Raw genomic sequence first — 17,763 nt, forward strand, 5'->3', positions numbered from 1 at the left:
TTTATATGCCTTGTATACGTGACACAGCAACTTTTTTCACAAACAGAAAAACTTTAATGAAGTGAGTTCTTTTCCGTTATGCGTCACAAAGCACATTCCAGTATTGCCCACGCTATCCCTGTACATTCGAATACCTATTTTACTAACTGTGACGTAATAATGCTATCCCCCGCAATGACGAAATCAACGCGCTGAAATCGGGCTGCTATGTTCAATTGGTGTGACAACGAAAAACGTGAAGTGAATAAAACATCCAAATAAGTAAAAAGTTAAAAAGTTGTCTGGGCATGTAAAAAATATATACTATTTCACTGCTGTATGCCTCTAACCGTTTTTTTTTATTAGAATTTGTAAGCAACAAGCCTAATCGTAAATAGTATATTATTTTCAATTTTGTGGGGCTTGTTCAGTAATAATGTTACATTATCTATAACTTAGATAAAATAACAGCCTAGGCCCTAGGACTATTGCATGATAAGTAAGCGGCATCCAGTGCACACTGTTTCGACCTGTAAGGGCTCATCAGTGCAGCTGGCTACTAAATCTTTCTTTCTGTAGATTGTAGATAATGCTTTGTAAAATCTGATTACCTTAACCGTTTTTGCTTATTGGGCGTGGATTTTATTGATGCACGTAGGCGACAATGTAAAATGTTGGCCAATCCCTGATATGTTAAAGTAAATTGCAGTAACCAGGCCGCATCATGGCTTAGAGGACAGACATGAAACAACCAAATAATAATTTGGTCATTCCCAAACACATTAACAAACCAAGAAAAGAAAACTTCTGACCGTAACCGTTTTGTGCTTGAATGGCATGGAGGCATGTAGGCTAATATGTGCAGTGCTGGTCAAATATTGATACATTAATCTATATTTACACTAAACAAATAATGATTTGGTCGTAACAAAACACACCTTAACGAACCAGTAAAATGAACTTTCACCCACTCGTTTTATTTAGGGTTTCGTGACAAAACTAGAGAGCAGTCTTATAAAAACTGTTGGACCAAATTGCCTGTGAGTTGTTTGTTGGTAAAATGTAACCAAACTTGCCATACACTTGTGTTGAATACTAATTAGGTTTTAAAGTAATAAAAAAATGCAGAACTTGTTGCAAACGCCCCCAAGAGGTGGACAGAACCCATATTACAATTAAATCACCTAATAAGTTTAGCTTTACAAAAATATATTCAAACAACAAATTGATTCTCAAATTTATTTTATTGTACACTAAAAAATTACTGGCAAATTAAAGTTTTTCAAAAATTAGCCAGTATGTGAACCATTACACAAAATTACTCGTTATATATCATTGAATTAACGATAAAATGTCAAGAAAGTTGACTCGATTAAAGTTTTGTCAACGCTGTATTTAATTCCTGTTCCATAACCATCTTCAGTCATTCCACTGAAATCTCCGCAGCTATTCACTACATCCCAGTTTGCACTTCCACCAATACAAGCATGTTCATAGCCACCCCATGCTGGGTCGACTTTTACTCCAGGGCAGATGGCATTGACGTTTTGGAAGTTGTTTACAGTTCGAAACTGAAAAAAGCATTTGGTTTATGAATTAACTGATGCTGAATTAGTTTATTAACCATAGTACACCAGGCCCATTGTAGGCTTAACGCCAAATCAAGCCGCTCTCCCAAGCATTTCCTATAAGGCACAGGCTAGAAAAACCGCAGTAAAATTCGAACCAAAAAAATATTTTTATGAATGAAACCTGTATATATCCTGCCGTTAAATAGGGTTGAGTGGATGAACCGAAGTGGGAAAGAGAATCAGTTGCCCCTTCATCATATCTAACTTGACCCTTCATCATATCTAACTTGAAAATTCGGCCCATTGTCGCTTCCAGGAGTATAAATTCCTTGTCTTATTGGATAGTAGCTATGAAACAGGTTAAAGAGGTTGCCACCGAAGCTAGTAAGGACTTGGCCGTCAGTTCTATATCGAAGATACGAATTGCTTCTCCACATGGACAACGGAGTATCATTGGGAACCTGCCAGACCATAATGTCCTTGGCGTCATCGATGGAAAAATAAGCCAAACTTTTGAAGTCGTCACTGGTCGCTGATGCAACGTTGCCAAAAGTTTTTTGATTTTCCCAATTTCCATCACCATGTTTGGTCAATTCGTTGTTACCTTGCTCACTGGACCATTTATCACCTACTGTGCATCTTCCGTTGTCGTGAACGTTGTTTTCATGTATTGATGCGATCAGAGTCCATCCTCCGCCGTCGGTAAGCATGTCGCAAAAGGTTTGGTACTCGACTCCATCTGTTGTGTTTAGATTGTACACACCGCTCCGAAAAGTTTTCCCTTTGTTTTTTTGACAGGATTGCATTCCGTCTGCACAGTAAAGAATGCTACAAGCGAGTTGGACTTTTTTATTTCCATTTTAACATTTTTTTGTTGAAACAATAGGTTTTGCTTAAAATAATGTTTTTTTTGTACTTACGTAAAACAGACAAACTTGATGTCAGCAGAACACATATTTTCAGAAAATTGAACATCTTTTTTTAAAACACTTGACTTTCTGAAAACTGTACAGAAAACTGCTGATAACACTTAAATGTAACTTAAATGGTAAATGTAATTGGCCCTTCTGGCAAGAAAAAAAAAATCAAATCTTATTCAATTTGTGCATAAATATCAACTTTGTGGATCTCTTCTGGCAAAAGTATTTTTTGCATCGATGTTTCGACGTTATATACAGGTCGCCTTCATCACGGTAAATAACACTGAATGCGCATACAGTGCACGATAAACAAAGTGAAAAGATGAAGGCGATCTTTGTAGGACGTCGAAACGCTAGCACAAAAACCCTTTTGCCAGAACAGCTCTATGAAGTTGATATTATGCCTGGCAGCAAAAGCTTATATATTGCAAAAAAACATATATTAGTAATATCGCCGTTATAACTCGCCAAACATTTGGATTCTTGTAACAACCGACAGAGCGCCACTGATTAAAGTTAGAACTTCGATGGTGTTTAATAAGACTTCGGAAAGTTTCAATTTTTCCATGGGTCGCGGCTAGATCCTAGGAATCACAAACATAAAGCCCATTTTGTTAACGTTGTGTTATTTGCTTTTCTTTGAACAAGATGTTTGCAATTCTTGTAGCGATTAATGGCAAATAATTGAATTGGCAAATTGTTAGAAGTTCTGATGTTTCAAAGGCAGGGTCAATGCTGACGCATGTTTGTCGTTCCCATGGTTACCTACTTGTTCTGTTTGCTGTAAGTTTATAGCCCGAACAAATGCTCCTTTGTTGCCCCGTCCGTAAACGGACGTAGCTACCAGCTTTTGTCAAAACTGCATACGTTTCAAATCTGGAAACAGGCCAAATGGTACAGGGCGCCTGACCTCTATACAGACATAAAACAACTGATTGCATTTGGTCCGAAGTCCTTTTAGTTGCAAAGAGTGTAGGCTTGAATGCGTTGTTGCCAACATCAGCACAAATATTGACGAGAATTTACATTATTTTTTTTTCATGTTCCTTCAGAGTAACTCGTACAATACTAGCTAGGTTTAAACTAGCGCAATCTTGGAGTATAATCTTGTTTTTGCCAACAAACTCTATTGTTACGCCATCGAAATTTAGACTGAATGTACACATAGAGAATTGCTAAATACCCGATAGATGGCGTAAAGAGCACAGTTATTTGAATTAACGATGAGACTGGGATAGGATTACATTTAACGTAAGGAACCAAGTTTTTACGGTTGATTTTATTGTTGTTATTATTATGAAACCTCACTCCAACAGCATTTCAAATATTTGCGAATGCTCTTTGCGCCGCCTAGCGGTGTCTTGTTTGAGTTTTTGTACATATCCTTGCCTTCTTACAGTGATGACGCAGTTGTCCTGTCATACATTGGCTGCTGTGAGCTTGTGGAAGTAAAAAACATTTTTTGCTAATAAAAATTACTTTAAATATGCCTAAAAGCGACATCTTGTGAAACAAAGTACAAAATATATTTAATCCACTTGGGGTCGCTACAGGTACATTTTTTGCGCCGCCAACTTCCTACTACAAGCAACAGACGAGAAAACAATGTTAAAAAAGGTTGTGTATTTGTCCTATACTGACGACTTCCAAGTACAATGAACTAACAAACGGTCGCAATGGCCGACGTTAAATTTGAAATCAACACTCAGGTGGCTCTATGTATTCATGGTACGGAAACACAAAGCACTTTATCACTCAACAAAGGCAAATTGTTTTTGTGATTTGAGTGTCATAACTCCTTGATATTATGAACTCAGCGTTTTCATCATGGTAGCAACCATCAAACACAAGAATATTGACGAAGCAATTCCAACTAGAGGATGTGGGGTATTTTCCACCGTTCCAAGGCGATCAGACGTGCTGTCTTTAGTTACGAACTGCTGGGAATACGAGTACCTCCTGTTCGCTGACTCATTTCCACTCGCCTTTGTCCTGAGTTCAATCAACAAGGGTTTTATTGAGAAACGAAGGTAAATTGGGAAGCTTGGGTCTGTTGATCGCGTTGTTTGGAGGCCGACGCGTTTGGTAACCTTTAGGTTAATTGTTGTTGTGGTATTTTATGAATGGACTGCCGTTTTAAGGGTGTAATGTTCAGTGGCACGGTTTAAGCGGATAAGAGTTTCGGGTTGTAAACAAAAAAGGAATTGGAACCTCAATGCACTGAACAATTTTATTTTTAACCAATACATTTCCCTATTTAAGTTGACGCGTAGCCATGCTGTTACACCAAACCTAATGTTTTGTTCATATTTTGTAAAAAAAAAGTAGATCTACAAATGAAACGTTTTTCAACTAATCATGAAAAATAAACATAACTTAAGGTCGACTTTAAACAGGCATATTTTTGTCTCACATATGTTGATACTTGTAATTGTTTTGTTTTTTAATTGAAATTACCTTTTGTTTGTGTCAACAACTTCAGGATTTGGTTTAGCAGTAAACGACCAATCAGTGACGTCCACATCCCGAACACTTCCGAAAAAATCCGAAATCAGAGTTCGGGAAATCGGTCGCGAAAACAGATGCGTCGAAAAACCAGGAGTTGAAATGCATTGATGCTTCGGACAAACTTTAAACTAGAAACAAACAGAAAACATTAAGTCACGGGTTCGAATACCAACAGCACCGATCTTAACCCCTTATTATGGATTCGTATGGAGGTTACTATGGTGTTGGTATAGTAAGATATTTTTGTGCATTTCTACGTATTACGTGTGCGTCAGTTGAACCACGTACACTCAATTATTTATCGATTGACGCAAACAAACGTACGTAGGGTATTAAAAATAACCGTAAGATCAATGGAAATCAATTTCGCATTTCCGAAGCAACGGCAAACGCATCATAACGATGCCTATTTAATGACACGAAATAACAGTCCGTTATTACGCACCAGGTAAAAGCAATGCCTTTTGAGACTTAGGTTAACACCTATGACGCACAAAACCTTGTTCCCAAAATAGAAGCCGTCGCTGGAATGCTTTCGTGGGAATGCTAAGTTAACTCAAGGTCAACTGGCTATCAGTAAGTAGTTGGCGTGTAGGCGTAAAGCTAAAGTCAAGCCACCTGAACAAGTCCAGACCCAACTGAGCATAACATTGGCAATGGCTGGAAAGTTATTGGTAAATGGAATGAGTGAAAAACAACAACAACTTTACTAGACTCTTGGTAAGCAAAGCACAGTGCTAAGTAAAGAATATGCATATACCCTATTCGGTATTAACAAATCCTTATTTATTACGAATCTCATTAGGTGAAATGTAGTTCGTTTTGCTGTAATGAACATTTAGTAAATATGTAAATAGTCAAGCTTGTCATTGGCATATAGATTTCGCAGTTTTTAATTGATTTTTAAAGATTTTCAAAAAGATCTAAAACGTACAGCCAACTTAAGTGAAACGATTGTAAAGTCGTTTGCAAAGAAAAACCACGTTGGTAGCATAATGCTTAGAATGTTCAAAACGCGCTTGATTTAAAACAACATTATCTTTTGAGATCATACATTCTCATCTCAAACCTCTATCGATAATTTGCAAACCGATATTTGGAAAAGTTGATATCACAGCTTCGGTAGTTGAAAATTTATTTACAAATTTGGATTATGAGACTTCCCAGCTAACAATTACGCGCGGTTTCAGATTACACCAGAAAACCTTACAAAAGTTTTACTGCACCACCAAGCTTTTAAGGGGTGCATGAAAAAGCTAAAGGCCTTTTAAAAGTGATAATTGATTGTTTCCTGGTTCAATTTAACAGGGCTTTCGAAACAAGGAAAGTCATTGTTCATATTAGTTGCGCATTGAGTGAAATTTCCATTTCACAGTGCGTTGCATTGTATCCTATTTATCTTTCGTTTGAGTACTTCCTTCATTTTAATAATCACAATAAACGTTACTAAAAAATTCAATTCAAATTGCAAATCGAAAGTGGGTAAGGCAGTAAATCAGTGCTTCCAAACCAGGGAGGAATTTTGAAACTCGAGGGAAAGAATTTACTTTCACTTTTACATGTGGTTTGTAAATAGACACTTAAGCTCTGGGAATTTGACCTGTAAAGTTGATAAAAGAACCAAATTATCTTCTACTATGCTGTAGTATGTTAGGAAGGAATGAAAATGTTTTGAAAAAAGAGAGAAAGTCGTCGAAAAAGGTCGGAAACCACTGCTTTAGACGTTTTTTTTTGTGGTTTATGTTGTTTTTTTGCCAAAGTTGTATTATTACATTTGGCGAAAGTATTCATGATCGAAAATATTTCGAAAAATCAATATTTCAACAGGATAGCTATTAACTTTACGTTAATATTTCGTATAAACTGATGCAAATTAGCAAGCTTTTAGAATTTTCCAAACATATAAGAGATTTAATCTCTTAATAACCGTTTGAAAACCAACAAAAATGTTGTGTATAAACACGTTTTTTACACAATAGCCCATTATACACAAACAACCCTTTTTCGGTCTTGCAGAACAACACCCTAATCTCGCAGAAACTTTCTCATTCCGATTCTAGCGTCAGTCAAGCACCGATCTTGCGGCAACAGCACCAGGTCGAATGTTATGGCGCCGAACGGGTCGAAACCACCAAAACGTTTAGCTTGTATAGATTACATCTAAACACGGTGTCTGCGCGACTGAAAACAAGCAAACAATGGCTTTTCTCCTGTTACCAGACTTGCTGTAAATGTTAACTGATTTTGCCCGACATGTGTTTATTGTTAGGGACTTCAATTCTTCCATCCGTTTTAGATAATGTTTACATTTAAATGTAAAACAACATACGAAGAGGTGCCAATTATACAACCTAACCATTACATAACGGTCTAACTCTAAAATGAAGTATTTTCGTATTCAATCAGTAAATACGTTTTTACATGATATGATAATGAATCAAGATATCTCATAGAGCGCTTATTGTTTGTGAAATAATTCTTAATCCTTTTTAAGATAAACTTCCATAGGCGTTGACCGTTTTTGACACAAACCATCGTTGAAATTACATTGTCAAATTTGCGCGCAGAGAAAAATAAACAGTTACGTAACTAATTGCCTTATCTCATCCGAAATAAGGTGATGTAATATATCCGAAATTAATAACAAGTTTCAACACCCAGTAGTTTGCGTTGCGCTAAATGCAAATGTGTGAATACAAAGCTACTAAAGTAATGTAAGACAATTAGGCAATTTTTCATTGTTTAAATTTTATCTATAAATCGTTTAAAGTTTTAACAACTTAGAATTTTGATTTACAATTTTTTCATGATAAAAAGGTAACACTTTCAAACCCGCTTGCAAACAAGTAAAATTCGGACGTAAATTTACTACCGGTAATTCATAATTGAAAACAGACGTTGTTATATTAAAGATTTTGTTTATGAGTGTCAACGTGTAAAGGCTACATTCGTGCAAAAACATGTTTACTTAAATGAGCCCACTTTATTGTTTGAAAACAGAAGTTTCAATATCGAAGACTTAATAATCAGTGTAAACCAGTGGTTCTTAACTTTTTTATCACGGCCGAACGTCTACGATATTCTTCAGCCTTTGGTCGACCCCAAAGTTATCACGGTCGAACCCCTACGATATTCTTCAGCCTTTGGTCGACCCCAAAGTTAGATCCTGGGTTTTTAACCCATTCTGTTTGGTGGGTCATAATTAGTTTTTGTTCAAACGTAGTGGCAACAGTTACTGTTTGTCATTTTGTTAAATTCTGTCATAATAGTACAGGCAACTTATTTCATGATTGCTTTAATTCCGGCAAGGTCCCAAAAGCCCAGACTGATGTCTAACTTTTATTTCTTATTTCACCAACGGCCGCCATTTACCTGCTTTTTCGTTTTCAAATACTTGGTTTATATCATCTAATAGTGCCCCAAAAGTCCGGATTAATTTCTAGATTGGTGCACAGATTGAGCTGCACAGCGAAGTGATCAGTCTTACGTGTTTATGATGTCATAATGTATATTGTGATGCTTGTGGTACCTGTTTTGTTCGCATTGTTGGCACACAATAGCCGTACAAAAAGTCTGACACATATGGTTATTAGGCTGGTAATACTCTTTTTAGTACCACAAAAACTATTTAGAGCAGTTTAAAACACCCCTGCCTAAGTTTAACCTTCCAGTGTACAAATTGCCTTTTTAAGCGACTATAGACCCTAAAGTTTGACAAAAACGAGTATTAGTATGGTACTTCAAAAAAGACCTTCGTCGAACCACTGATTCGGCGTTGCCAAACCGCTGGGGTTCGATCGAACCCCGGTTAAGAACCACTGGTGTAAACGTTCATTACACATTTAGTATTGGATCCTAGAACTTGGAAATAACCAGAGTTCCCATTAGCTAATAAATTACCAACGTAATGCCATTAATACTTCGTATCAACGAGCCATAAATTCGGCCTACCCTACACGCAGGGCTTTTTTCACCACTTATTCTCGTTATACTGACGGAAACTGAACGCGAGCGGGGAGAAACAAAAAGAGTCGTGAAAGAAAATAGGAAAGGTTCGACACGGTTGGGGTTTTCCGCCGCATTTCGACCACCTGCGCGCCGCCAAAAAGTTTGAACCCACAACGAGTTAAAAGCAAAAACGGTTGGTTCGTGACATGGGCTTGTGTGCTTGTGGCTATTAACGTCATGACTTGAAAGTTGGTTATGTTTACTTTAGCGTTTTATTAAACCGAAGGTGTGTTGAGTATAAGACCGAATGCCTTTAGCAATTTTTGGTGGGGCTTTGTACATGTATACCACCAAATCGCAATCATATAAATGTGTTTAAAAGTATTCTTTTGGGATGTTTATTAAGTAAGCTATGGCCCAAATAGACATAAAAAGCGACATGCTGCCGATTGTGTTCCCAAATTTGGGCATTCATTTTCTTTTTTTGTTAATCCCCACTTTACACTAAAAAACTTACCAGTTGTTCCATAGTTTCTTTGCTTCCCGGGCTAACTCTTTCCAAAAACTCAAGCAAATGATACGTATAACGATCTATGATGTACACACCGATAGCTGGGTCCACGTGATGCTACAACAAAAAAAGCATAATGACGTCATAAAAACAAATATTTTTCAATACAGGATGTAGGAATTGTTACGTAACAATATAAGTCACAACAATGGGTTGCTGTTTTTGCTTTATTGTTGCTGGGAAACTAGGGTTGGTATGGCAACAATCATGTGGTGAGCACTGTCGGTGTCTGGTGACTTTGCGAAGACATGAGTCGACCACAAAGCAGGAAAAACAAATAGTTTAAGTGATTTACGTCGAGACAAAGCGGGATGCAATGCAGTCAGGAGATTAGCGGTATGATTTCGTTTGTAAATGTTCGCACGTAAGTAAATCGCATCGATTTCACATTGGGGCATCAAAATACGCGATTTCTGCCGGTAAGGTCCCGGGTTCTAATCTAATCCGCATTATGTTCTAAAACAGTGCTTCTTTTTACACTTCAAACCACTTGGTTATTTTCTATGCTTTCACAGAAATACTCCAGTTGTGTAAATTCTTAAAAATGTAAAATACTTTCATTGAAACCAAAAACAGTTTTATTAAGCCCCTGCAGTTTTTTAGAGGTTACAAAATCCAAAACTACCAATTAACTTGTTTGTAATATTGCATAGATTTTATTATAGATCTAACCAGTGGTGGGATTCTAAATTTTTGTCAGTCGGTTCTATCACAAAAGTCATATTTTTTGGCCGGTTCTGTTACAAAAAGTCTATTGACAGTAATGTTAAGCGGTTCGCTGATCTCATAAAATTTCGTGAGACGGTTCTATAGAACCGATGCGAACCGGCTGAATCCCACCACTGGATCTGCAATTGTTAAAAACACGTCTACTTTACGTATTTACCATACATGGCCCCTGTTTGTTTTGTATTAGATGTCTGGTGTTTCACAACCATTGATTTAAAACCCAAGTTGTACTCACCGAAAGTGAGTCTTCGCCTACTTGGCTGCTTGCAATCGCCATAATGTTTGGGGAATAAAATCTTTTAAACATGGAGACAGCCTGGCAGGTATCGATGATGAATAAAAGCTCATGATATCTATACAAAATGAGGTACTGTTTACTGATAGTCAGGTGAAATGTATGCAAATGTACACTACACTCAATATTGTTGTATTATGTGTGTACTACATGCACACAGTTAGGAGTTTGTTTGTATTAAATTAAGTCATTATTATTAGGTTTCGGGCAAAAAGTCGTGCAATCGTATGCATAGAATTAGCTTTACCATGGAACACTATATACGGATCTGTTCATAAGTTTAATGGTGAAAATAACGGCCCAAATAGACGTAAAAAGCGACATGCTTTATTGTTCAAACGTTAGCTTTACCAATTTAAGTATATTAATCAGTCCAAGGTTATAAGCGGGCCTGAAGAGGCCCAAACCCGGTAGCACAAGCCCGAACCTGAAATTGTGTTTGAACAAAGCCTAAATTATGTTCGAACGTATCATTAACTAAGCTAAATTTACGACACAAATTGCTAAGTATCCCTAATGGCCCTAGCCTACTCGGGACCCCAAACAACCCAGTTTATTAAACCTGAATGCCGAAACCAACCTTAAAAGCCCACTTAACTCCGTAACAATCAAATGCAAACAAAAGATAAAACACATGTGCAAAAACGATAAAAAACAACGAATGCGCAAAAACAATGCTATCAATTAAGAAGAACCGGAAAGAGACCAGGTATCATCTGTTACGATCCGCAAGCAAATTGCAAAAAGTGAAAACAGAAAGGCATGAAAATTTATTGTGTCGCCGTTTGTCAAATGTTCTTCACCTTCTACGCTGCCACATTTGCTCAAAAGCGTCGGCCAATTCCACGTTAGAAATCTCCTCAGCATCTTGAAACTTGAGAAAGTCTTCGCCGCCGTGACCTTGAAAGGTAAAATGTCAAAGGTCAAACGACGATCTTTTTAAAGGTTTAGCAAAATACTAAACACAATAATCTACTGGACTGAATTTAAACTTTGCAAGTTTCGTGAAAAAACTTATACATTTTATTTTGCAGAAACTACCCGCTTCAGCAATGAAATTGTAGCTATCATTGCAAGGACAAATTAAAAAAAATTCTGCTGCAATGCAATGCCAATATCGTCAAGCAGATTTCTTTAAAAATCAAAACGTGATTGAAGACTTATTATCAATATTAAGATATCGAAAGTCCGCTTAGCTAAGCCGTCGTTTTAGGGTTTAAAGTTAAGCAGACTAGCAATGAAATTTATCACAGTAATAACATCCTGTCTGAGGAGTTATACTTCGAAATTTGCAGCTGCAGAGATTATGAACTTTAAAGGGGAGAATTCAGAGCCATAAAATCGCCCAGTCAGCTGAACTTGAAGTACAAAGGAATTTAGTTATCGCACATGACAACCCAAATATATCCGACTGCAAAAATTGCTGAACAGCTGTTTTCGGGAGGATAGATTGAAATGTTTTTTCAAAGGAGTTTTCCGAATGTTACTAATTTGTTGTGGCTTTTATAGGTAATCTATTTTACAAACAGGCATTTTTTTTTACTTTTATATGATGTTTAAGACAAAATATATAACAAGATGAAATTTTATATTTTATCTTAAATCGAACTGTAGTTTATGCGATGAATTTTGCACTTATGATCATATTTAGTGTGGCTAACACATGTTTTGTATTAAAACGAAAATATATGTAGCATAGAAAGTGTTCCATGTCGAAACATTATGAATCATGTTTATGCGTGACAAAAAACGCTTACAAATTACACATTATGGCATACGTTTGCAGTCTCTTTTGGTGCAATACAATTGTAACACTTTACAGTTTACACAATGCAATAGATATAATGACGAATATCCTTTTGCAACAAAGCGACTATTCATTTGAGATTTAAGCCGAAAAAACGCACAATGCCCGTTTCTTGGTTTGTGATTAGTTGGAAGTTAACAGTGCATCATACGAGACCGTTCCAAGCAAGGGCCTGGAATTCTCGGGAGTTTACATAGAATAGCATTTGTTTCTACGTTCAGAAAGATTACCCATAGACAGGTTAGGTCAGCACATACAGTTTTCTGGTGCATTATTCAGCCTTTCTTACTGCAGGGTTACAAACTTACCGCAGGGTTACCCAAACTACATATATATACAACTTTATAATTGGACAGATGGCAAAATTGGGCAAAAAACATTTTGATGCAATTTATAAACTTTACAATTTACAAAGCCACTAAAAAACGTAAATGCAGTTGCTGCTCTACTACAAAATCGATTTTTTGTCGTCCCAAGTCATAAATTTAAAGAGTTGCCTTGTATTTTCCGCAAGCCTACTTCTTAGAAATTGGTTTCTGTGAATTATCAATAATGTAAGCGTTCTTCGTAGTCAGCAGCAAGCCACGCAATTGCTGCCCAAAACACAACCATTGGCCTAAACAAAACATGGACTTAAAGAGCATTTTGAGCACAAACAAATCATGAAAGCAGTAAAAAACGCAGTAATTTGATGTCTCTAACGGTGTGGTGAAATGACTTGTTAGCTATTTTGCATCGATTTTACTCTTTAGGGTTGCTGCAAAATATAACAGGAGGCAAAATTTGCTAATAACTTCCACCGCAAGCGTTAATTCGACTCTAATTTCGGTAACAGTTTCGAAGAACATAAAAAGAAAACTTTCCACCGACTCGAAGACCACACTCGAAGCGGGAATTTCCGACTGAATGAAAAGCCCCATTAAATTCATGACATACACAGTACCCATAGACCATGAAAAGCCTAGCGTTTCTCTATGAGGGATAAGTATGCAAATTCTGTCGCAGATAATATGTAAATTATTCGCAACACATTGTACCGAAATCGACTCAAACGGATTGTGGCCAAGTCTGTTACACAATCATGTTGTTTAGAAAGCCTTTTTTAGCTCTCAGACGTCTTTTACTATATACCTACGCACATCGTAACAAATTTCACGCAATGGTTATATAACTGTCTCATGTCACAGCGCGTCCCCATTGGACGATAATAATCACGTGTCCGATGCAGTATCTTACGCCTGGAGGTACTTGATGCTTTCAAGAGTTGTTGAAAACAAGTTGGGGAGTTGATAACACCATCTTGCGAAGTGTCACCTTAATCCAATGCGCTTGACTAAAATCACAATCACATTGGTGATTAAGGTGTTCATCGCAAGAGGTTACTATAGGTCATCCCGCAAAGGTCACTCGAGGGCGTGGACGTGAACTTGCCCCGTCTGCAGCGACATTACGTAAACCGTGGAATTGCGACTTCAACACAAACTTGGTCCTGTTTTGCGTCACAGAAGCCACAATATTGCAAATAAATTGCCCTCTGATGACGTTAGGACGCTTATTTGTTCATTTATCCCGAGCGTGTGTGTTTTGGAGACGACTCGTCGCCACCTTTTCACCTTTCGCCAACGCTGCTCGTATTTGTATTTAGAAGGAACAACATTGGTGACCAAGGTGCTAAGGTGAGACGGATTGAGATAAGATTCACTTATGATTTCTATCTTGATGAACATATGACAAGCGTGACTTTTCTTGTAATAAACGAAGTGGCGTAGCCTTTTTTAACAGTATTCAATGGAATCGAAATTAGCTTAGGCTATATTGCAGAATGAGAAATCTAATTTCCGGGTTTCGTTACCATATAGTCACATCGTACAATGGAGTATCGGTTGTGTTATAACGTATTTGGAATTAGTTTATTTGGCTGCTGTATTTATCACATTAGTCCTTCTTGTGTGTTGGAAATGGCGATACTGCTTTGCAATCTGTTAGGACAAACATAAAATCATAACTGGGATCAGCACTAAAGCGTCCATGAAGACTAGTGATCATGTCTGACTCGTGTATTTCATAGGCGTTGTACCGAATCAGCCGGTCACCAAGCATTCCCATATGGCAAGGCATTGGCAAAAAAAATCTAGCGTGGGGTGGGATTCGAACTCACGACAGGAGTCTTGCCGGGTGCTTTGCAATGCATTAATAAAATTTATATCAGGGTAAATTTTATTTTTTAAGTCGAAGCAAAACACTTCGTCAGCCAGTTTAAAACTTAACATAGAATTTCACTCGGTATGCCTGAAAATAAGGTATATCTTACCAGTCATGTAGACAAGAATATTGCTTCTGTCGTCAGTGCTTAATCGTTTCGACCTAGGTGCGTCAGCAGGCAATCTACCAGTCAAAACTCGGATAAAATTTTCAGCAGTAACCTAGAAATAAATACACATTAGTGAGACAGAATACACAGCAATTCGGAACTGGTCTGACGAGGAGGGCGTTACCCAATCACAAATTACTGGATATGTATGTCAGCAAAATGTAGAATGTGGCGGTAATTGCTGGCCCAGGCCAACGCCTCTTCCGTGATTGGGCGTTTGCTAACGGAAAGGACCAGACTATATCGCGCATACGAATGCTTCGTGAGTATAATTGCAGGTTATTTAATTGCATGTCGGCAACTTGGCCAAGGTGTTTTACCGAAACAAAATATTGCCATTGAGGATAAATGCCACTGTGGGTGGGGCTTCGTAAAGGTCGTCTTGTAAGTAAACTCGTTACCCCTTTTACTGTAGCTAAAGCCTACAAAACTGACTAGAATGTACTTTTTAGGGCGTTGTATGTACAATTTGTTGTAAATTCGTCAACAATGTTCGGCAAATACAAATATACCCATATGAAATATGATTTTACAAGTGTATTTATTAGTAATGAGATCGATAAGAAAAAAATTCAATATTACCAATTTACAAACAGTTATAACCAACAGATTGGAATGTTTATAAGATAGAAATGGAACTGGTGAAAAAAACAATCCAATTTTGGTAAAAAGGGTTCAGATTTCATAACATTTGTTGAATCAGTCGTCATTTTGATGACACTAAGGAAGAAAAGGCGACGCAACTTGGGATGATTCACCAGAAAGTCTCGACTTTGGGCCCGAATCGACTGACAAAATGTTTTGTCAGGTGTGAGTCGACCGTAGCTACGTCCGGTCGCGACTTTATGACAAATATAGCAAGTTTGTGAACCCAAATCCAATTTATGTGCGACCATAATTGGAATAAACTGTGTTTTTGTGTGTACTGCAAACTCACTATACGCCCAAAACACCTATCATTTTAAAGTTTAAACGATTTTAATTCGGTTTTTGTTTGTGGAGTGTTTGGGAAAGGAACTGAAAATGATTGTTTTAATTTCGGTTTTTGTTTGTGCAATGTTTTGGAAAAAATAAATGAAAAAGGAAAAATAATACTGCGACAAAACACTTTTCGGCAAGTATTTACACAATATCAACTTCAAAACAACGATGAAAACCCATCAACACTTACCTCATATCCACGATAATCAACTTCTACATCGGATCCATAAACATCAATCGCTTGATCCTTGTTGTTGTAGACTTTGCCTGTAACGATAAAACACACCGCTAAAACAAAACGCAAAAACATGCTCACTGGAGGTCGTTTGCGCCTTTGAGTCATTTTTTAACTCGGAAACCAAGCACCACGGGAGTTCCATACCTAACAGTCGCGCCGTGGAAATAGCACACGCTCATACGATGGCACAGGGGTATATGGATGGGATTTTACTGTACATGGTGCACGAAGCGAGCATCAATTATCATTGAGCAAATCATGGGACGGTATCATATTACAGAGTCTATGGTTAATGTGACAAGGCCAGCACACAATTTGCGCCATTTCGATTAAAAATGCGGGCAGTGGGCAGGAAATATGATACCACTGCAACCCTGTTCTATTTAGATCGGGTAAGAGATAACGGGCCAGTAAGTGTAATGGCACCCACACAGACCGTTGTCTAAAATGAGGTCTAACTGGGTTAATATATCACAGACACTATATATGGCGCATTGGTGTCAAAGCATAGACGTTTTCCAAATTCAGTATAACATCAAGAATCTATCTAATACGAGTACAGAAAAGTTTAAGGCTGAATTTACAATAGTCACTTTGGCCTTGTTTAAACCACTCTGAACATACGTATATTGGTCCAACAACTTGTGTATTTTGTGGTTTAGCATCGTTTCTTTCGTAACAATGGCAGCGCGCGCGCATCAACGAACTTTGTGGCTCAGGAACGATTCCTCGATTTCCGATAAGAGACAAACGGTTTACGATAAACGCGCGTAGTGGTGACGTCGATAATCGACACGTGATAGGAATTTAAACAATGCATGTAGAACAATATTGGAACGCGAGATAATCAAGACTACGGTAGCACAACTATGTAGCGACATAAGGCAATGAGGTAAAGGGTGGTGTTTGTTTTATGTATATGGATAGATAATTGCGACAGTTTGTGAAATATATTCTGGTAAAGTCATAAAATACATACAAAAAGTTTAAAACTGTGCTTTTGCGGCGTTTAGTAGCCAAAAGGGGAAGATATTATACAATGCCTAATTCAGTTGGTTGTATATTCATTTTTGGATCTAATTTGGCTCTTACGTAACTTTTACATAACTAGCAATAAAATGAACAGTATAGGGTGAAAAAATGACCGTTTCCTATTTTGTCGTGCGCAAACAAAGACACATTTAGACACTTCTGGCGCCAGAGAGTTGATAAAGCCCACGGGCATAGTTTTTTTCCAATCCCTCGACGCCCTATTTCGCCTGTCTGGTGCAATTGGTAGATTTTTCTGTCAAGTCACTGAAAAATGTGGTGTTACGTAAAGGCAAAATATGCCTACCTCAGATATTATGCATAACAGCGTCTTCATGTTCCAGATAAGATTGTTTTCACAAACAAACACACACAGACAAGATATGATATGCGTTTAGCTTTAAGTTACACAAGTTTTATTGCTGCGAAATGAAGTAAATTATTAGTTTTCTGCTAGGATTTCAAGAAGTAAACATATTCAACAACAAAACAGAAATAAATCACTAAAATAGGTTTATGAGTCTAAATGTGGAAAAAACGTGAACCATTATGCGACATTAATATCTAAACCACACCAAATTGCCCGATATAAAAAGCTTCGAAAAATTTCCGAACCACAAGGGATTTATTTGCACATAGAAATCACTGATGATACATGACCACGTGTTCGTGACGTCATCGCGATTTCGCAAGAGCAATCACGTGATTCGCGTGTGATTCACTCCGCCTTTGTCTGGCTCTTGGCGTCTTTCAACGGGCAGCTTTGCCACGTCTACTGTAACAGCTAAGAAGTCTGCGTGTCCGTTTTCGTGGACA

General features: G+C 37.5%; 1 protein-coding gene and 1 pseudogene across 1 annotated transcript in view; both read right to left on the bottom strand.

The window, feature by feature from the left end:
- Window positions 1–1,319: 1,319 nt before the first annotated feature.
- On the bottom strand, window positions 1,320–2,525 carry LOC145205602 (intelectin-1 pseudogene; annotated as a pseudogene).
- Window positions 2,526–4,073: 1,548 nt separating this feature from the next.
- Window positions 4,074–17,763, bottom strand: part of LOC145203845 (GPI-anchor transamidase-like) — a 42,170-nt gene continuing 28,480 nt past the window's right edge. The window contains exons 5-11 of the mRNA XM_080076174.1: window positions 15,871–15,947; window positions 14,640–14,751; window positions 11,325–11,421; window positions 10,462–10,579; window positions 9,444–9,554; window positions 4,928–5,106; window positions 4,074–4,462 (exon numbers count right to left, since the gene is read on the bottom strand). Coding sequence (XP_079932300.1) covers window positions 4,276–4,462; window positions 4,928–5,106; window positions 9,444–9,554; window positions 10,462–10,579; window positions 11,325–11,421; window positions 14,640–14,751; window positions 15,871–15,947 — 881 coding nt within the window. The 3' untranslated portion in view covers window positions 4,074–4,275. The remainder of the gene's footprint in view (window positions 4,463–4,927; window positions 5,107–9,443; window positions 9,555–10,461; window positions 10,580–11,324; window positions 11,422–14,639; window positions 14,752–15,870; window positions 15,948–17,763) is intronic.

This window comes from Phallusia mammillata, chromosome 8 (assembly GCF_965637545.1).
Source record: "Phallusia mammillata chromosome 8, kaPhaMamm4.hap1.1, whole genome shotgun sequence".
NCBI lineage: Eukaryota > Metazoa > Chordata > Ascidiacea > Phlebobranchia > Ascidiidae > Phallusia > Phallusia mammillata.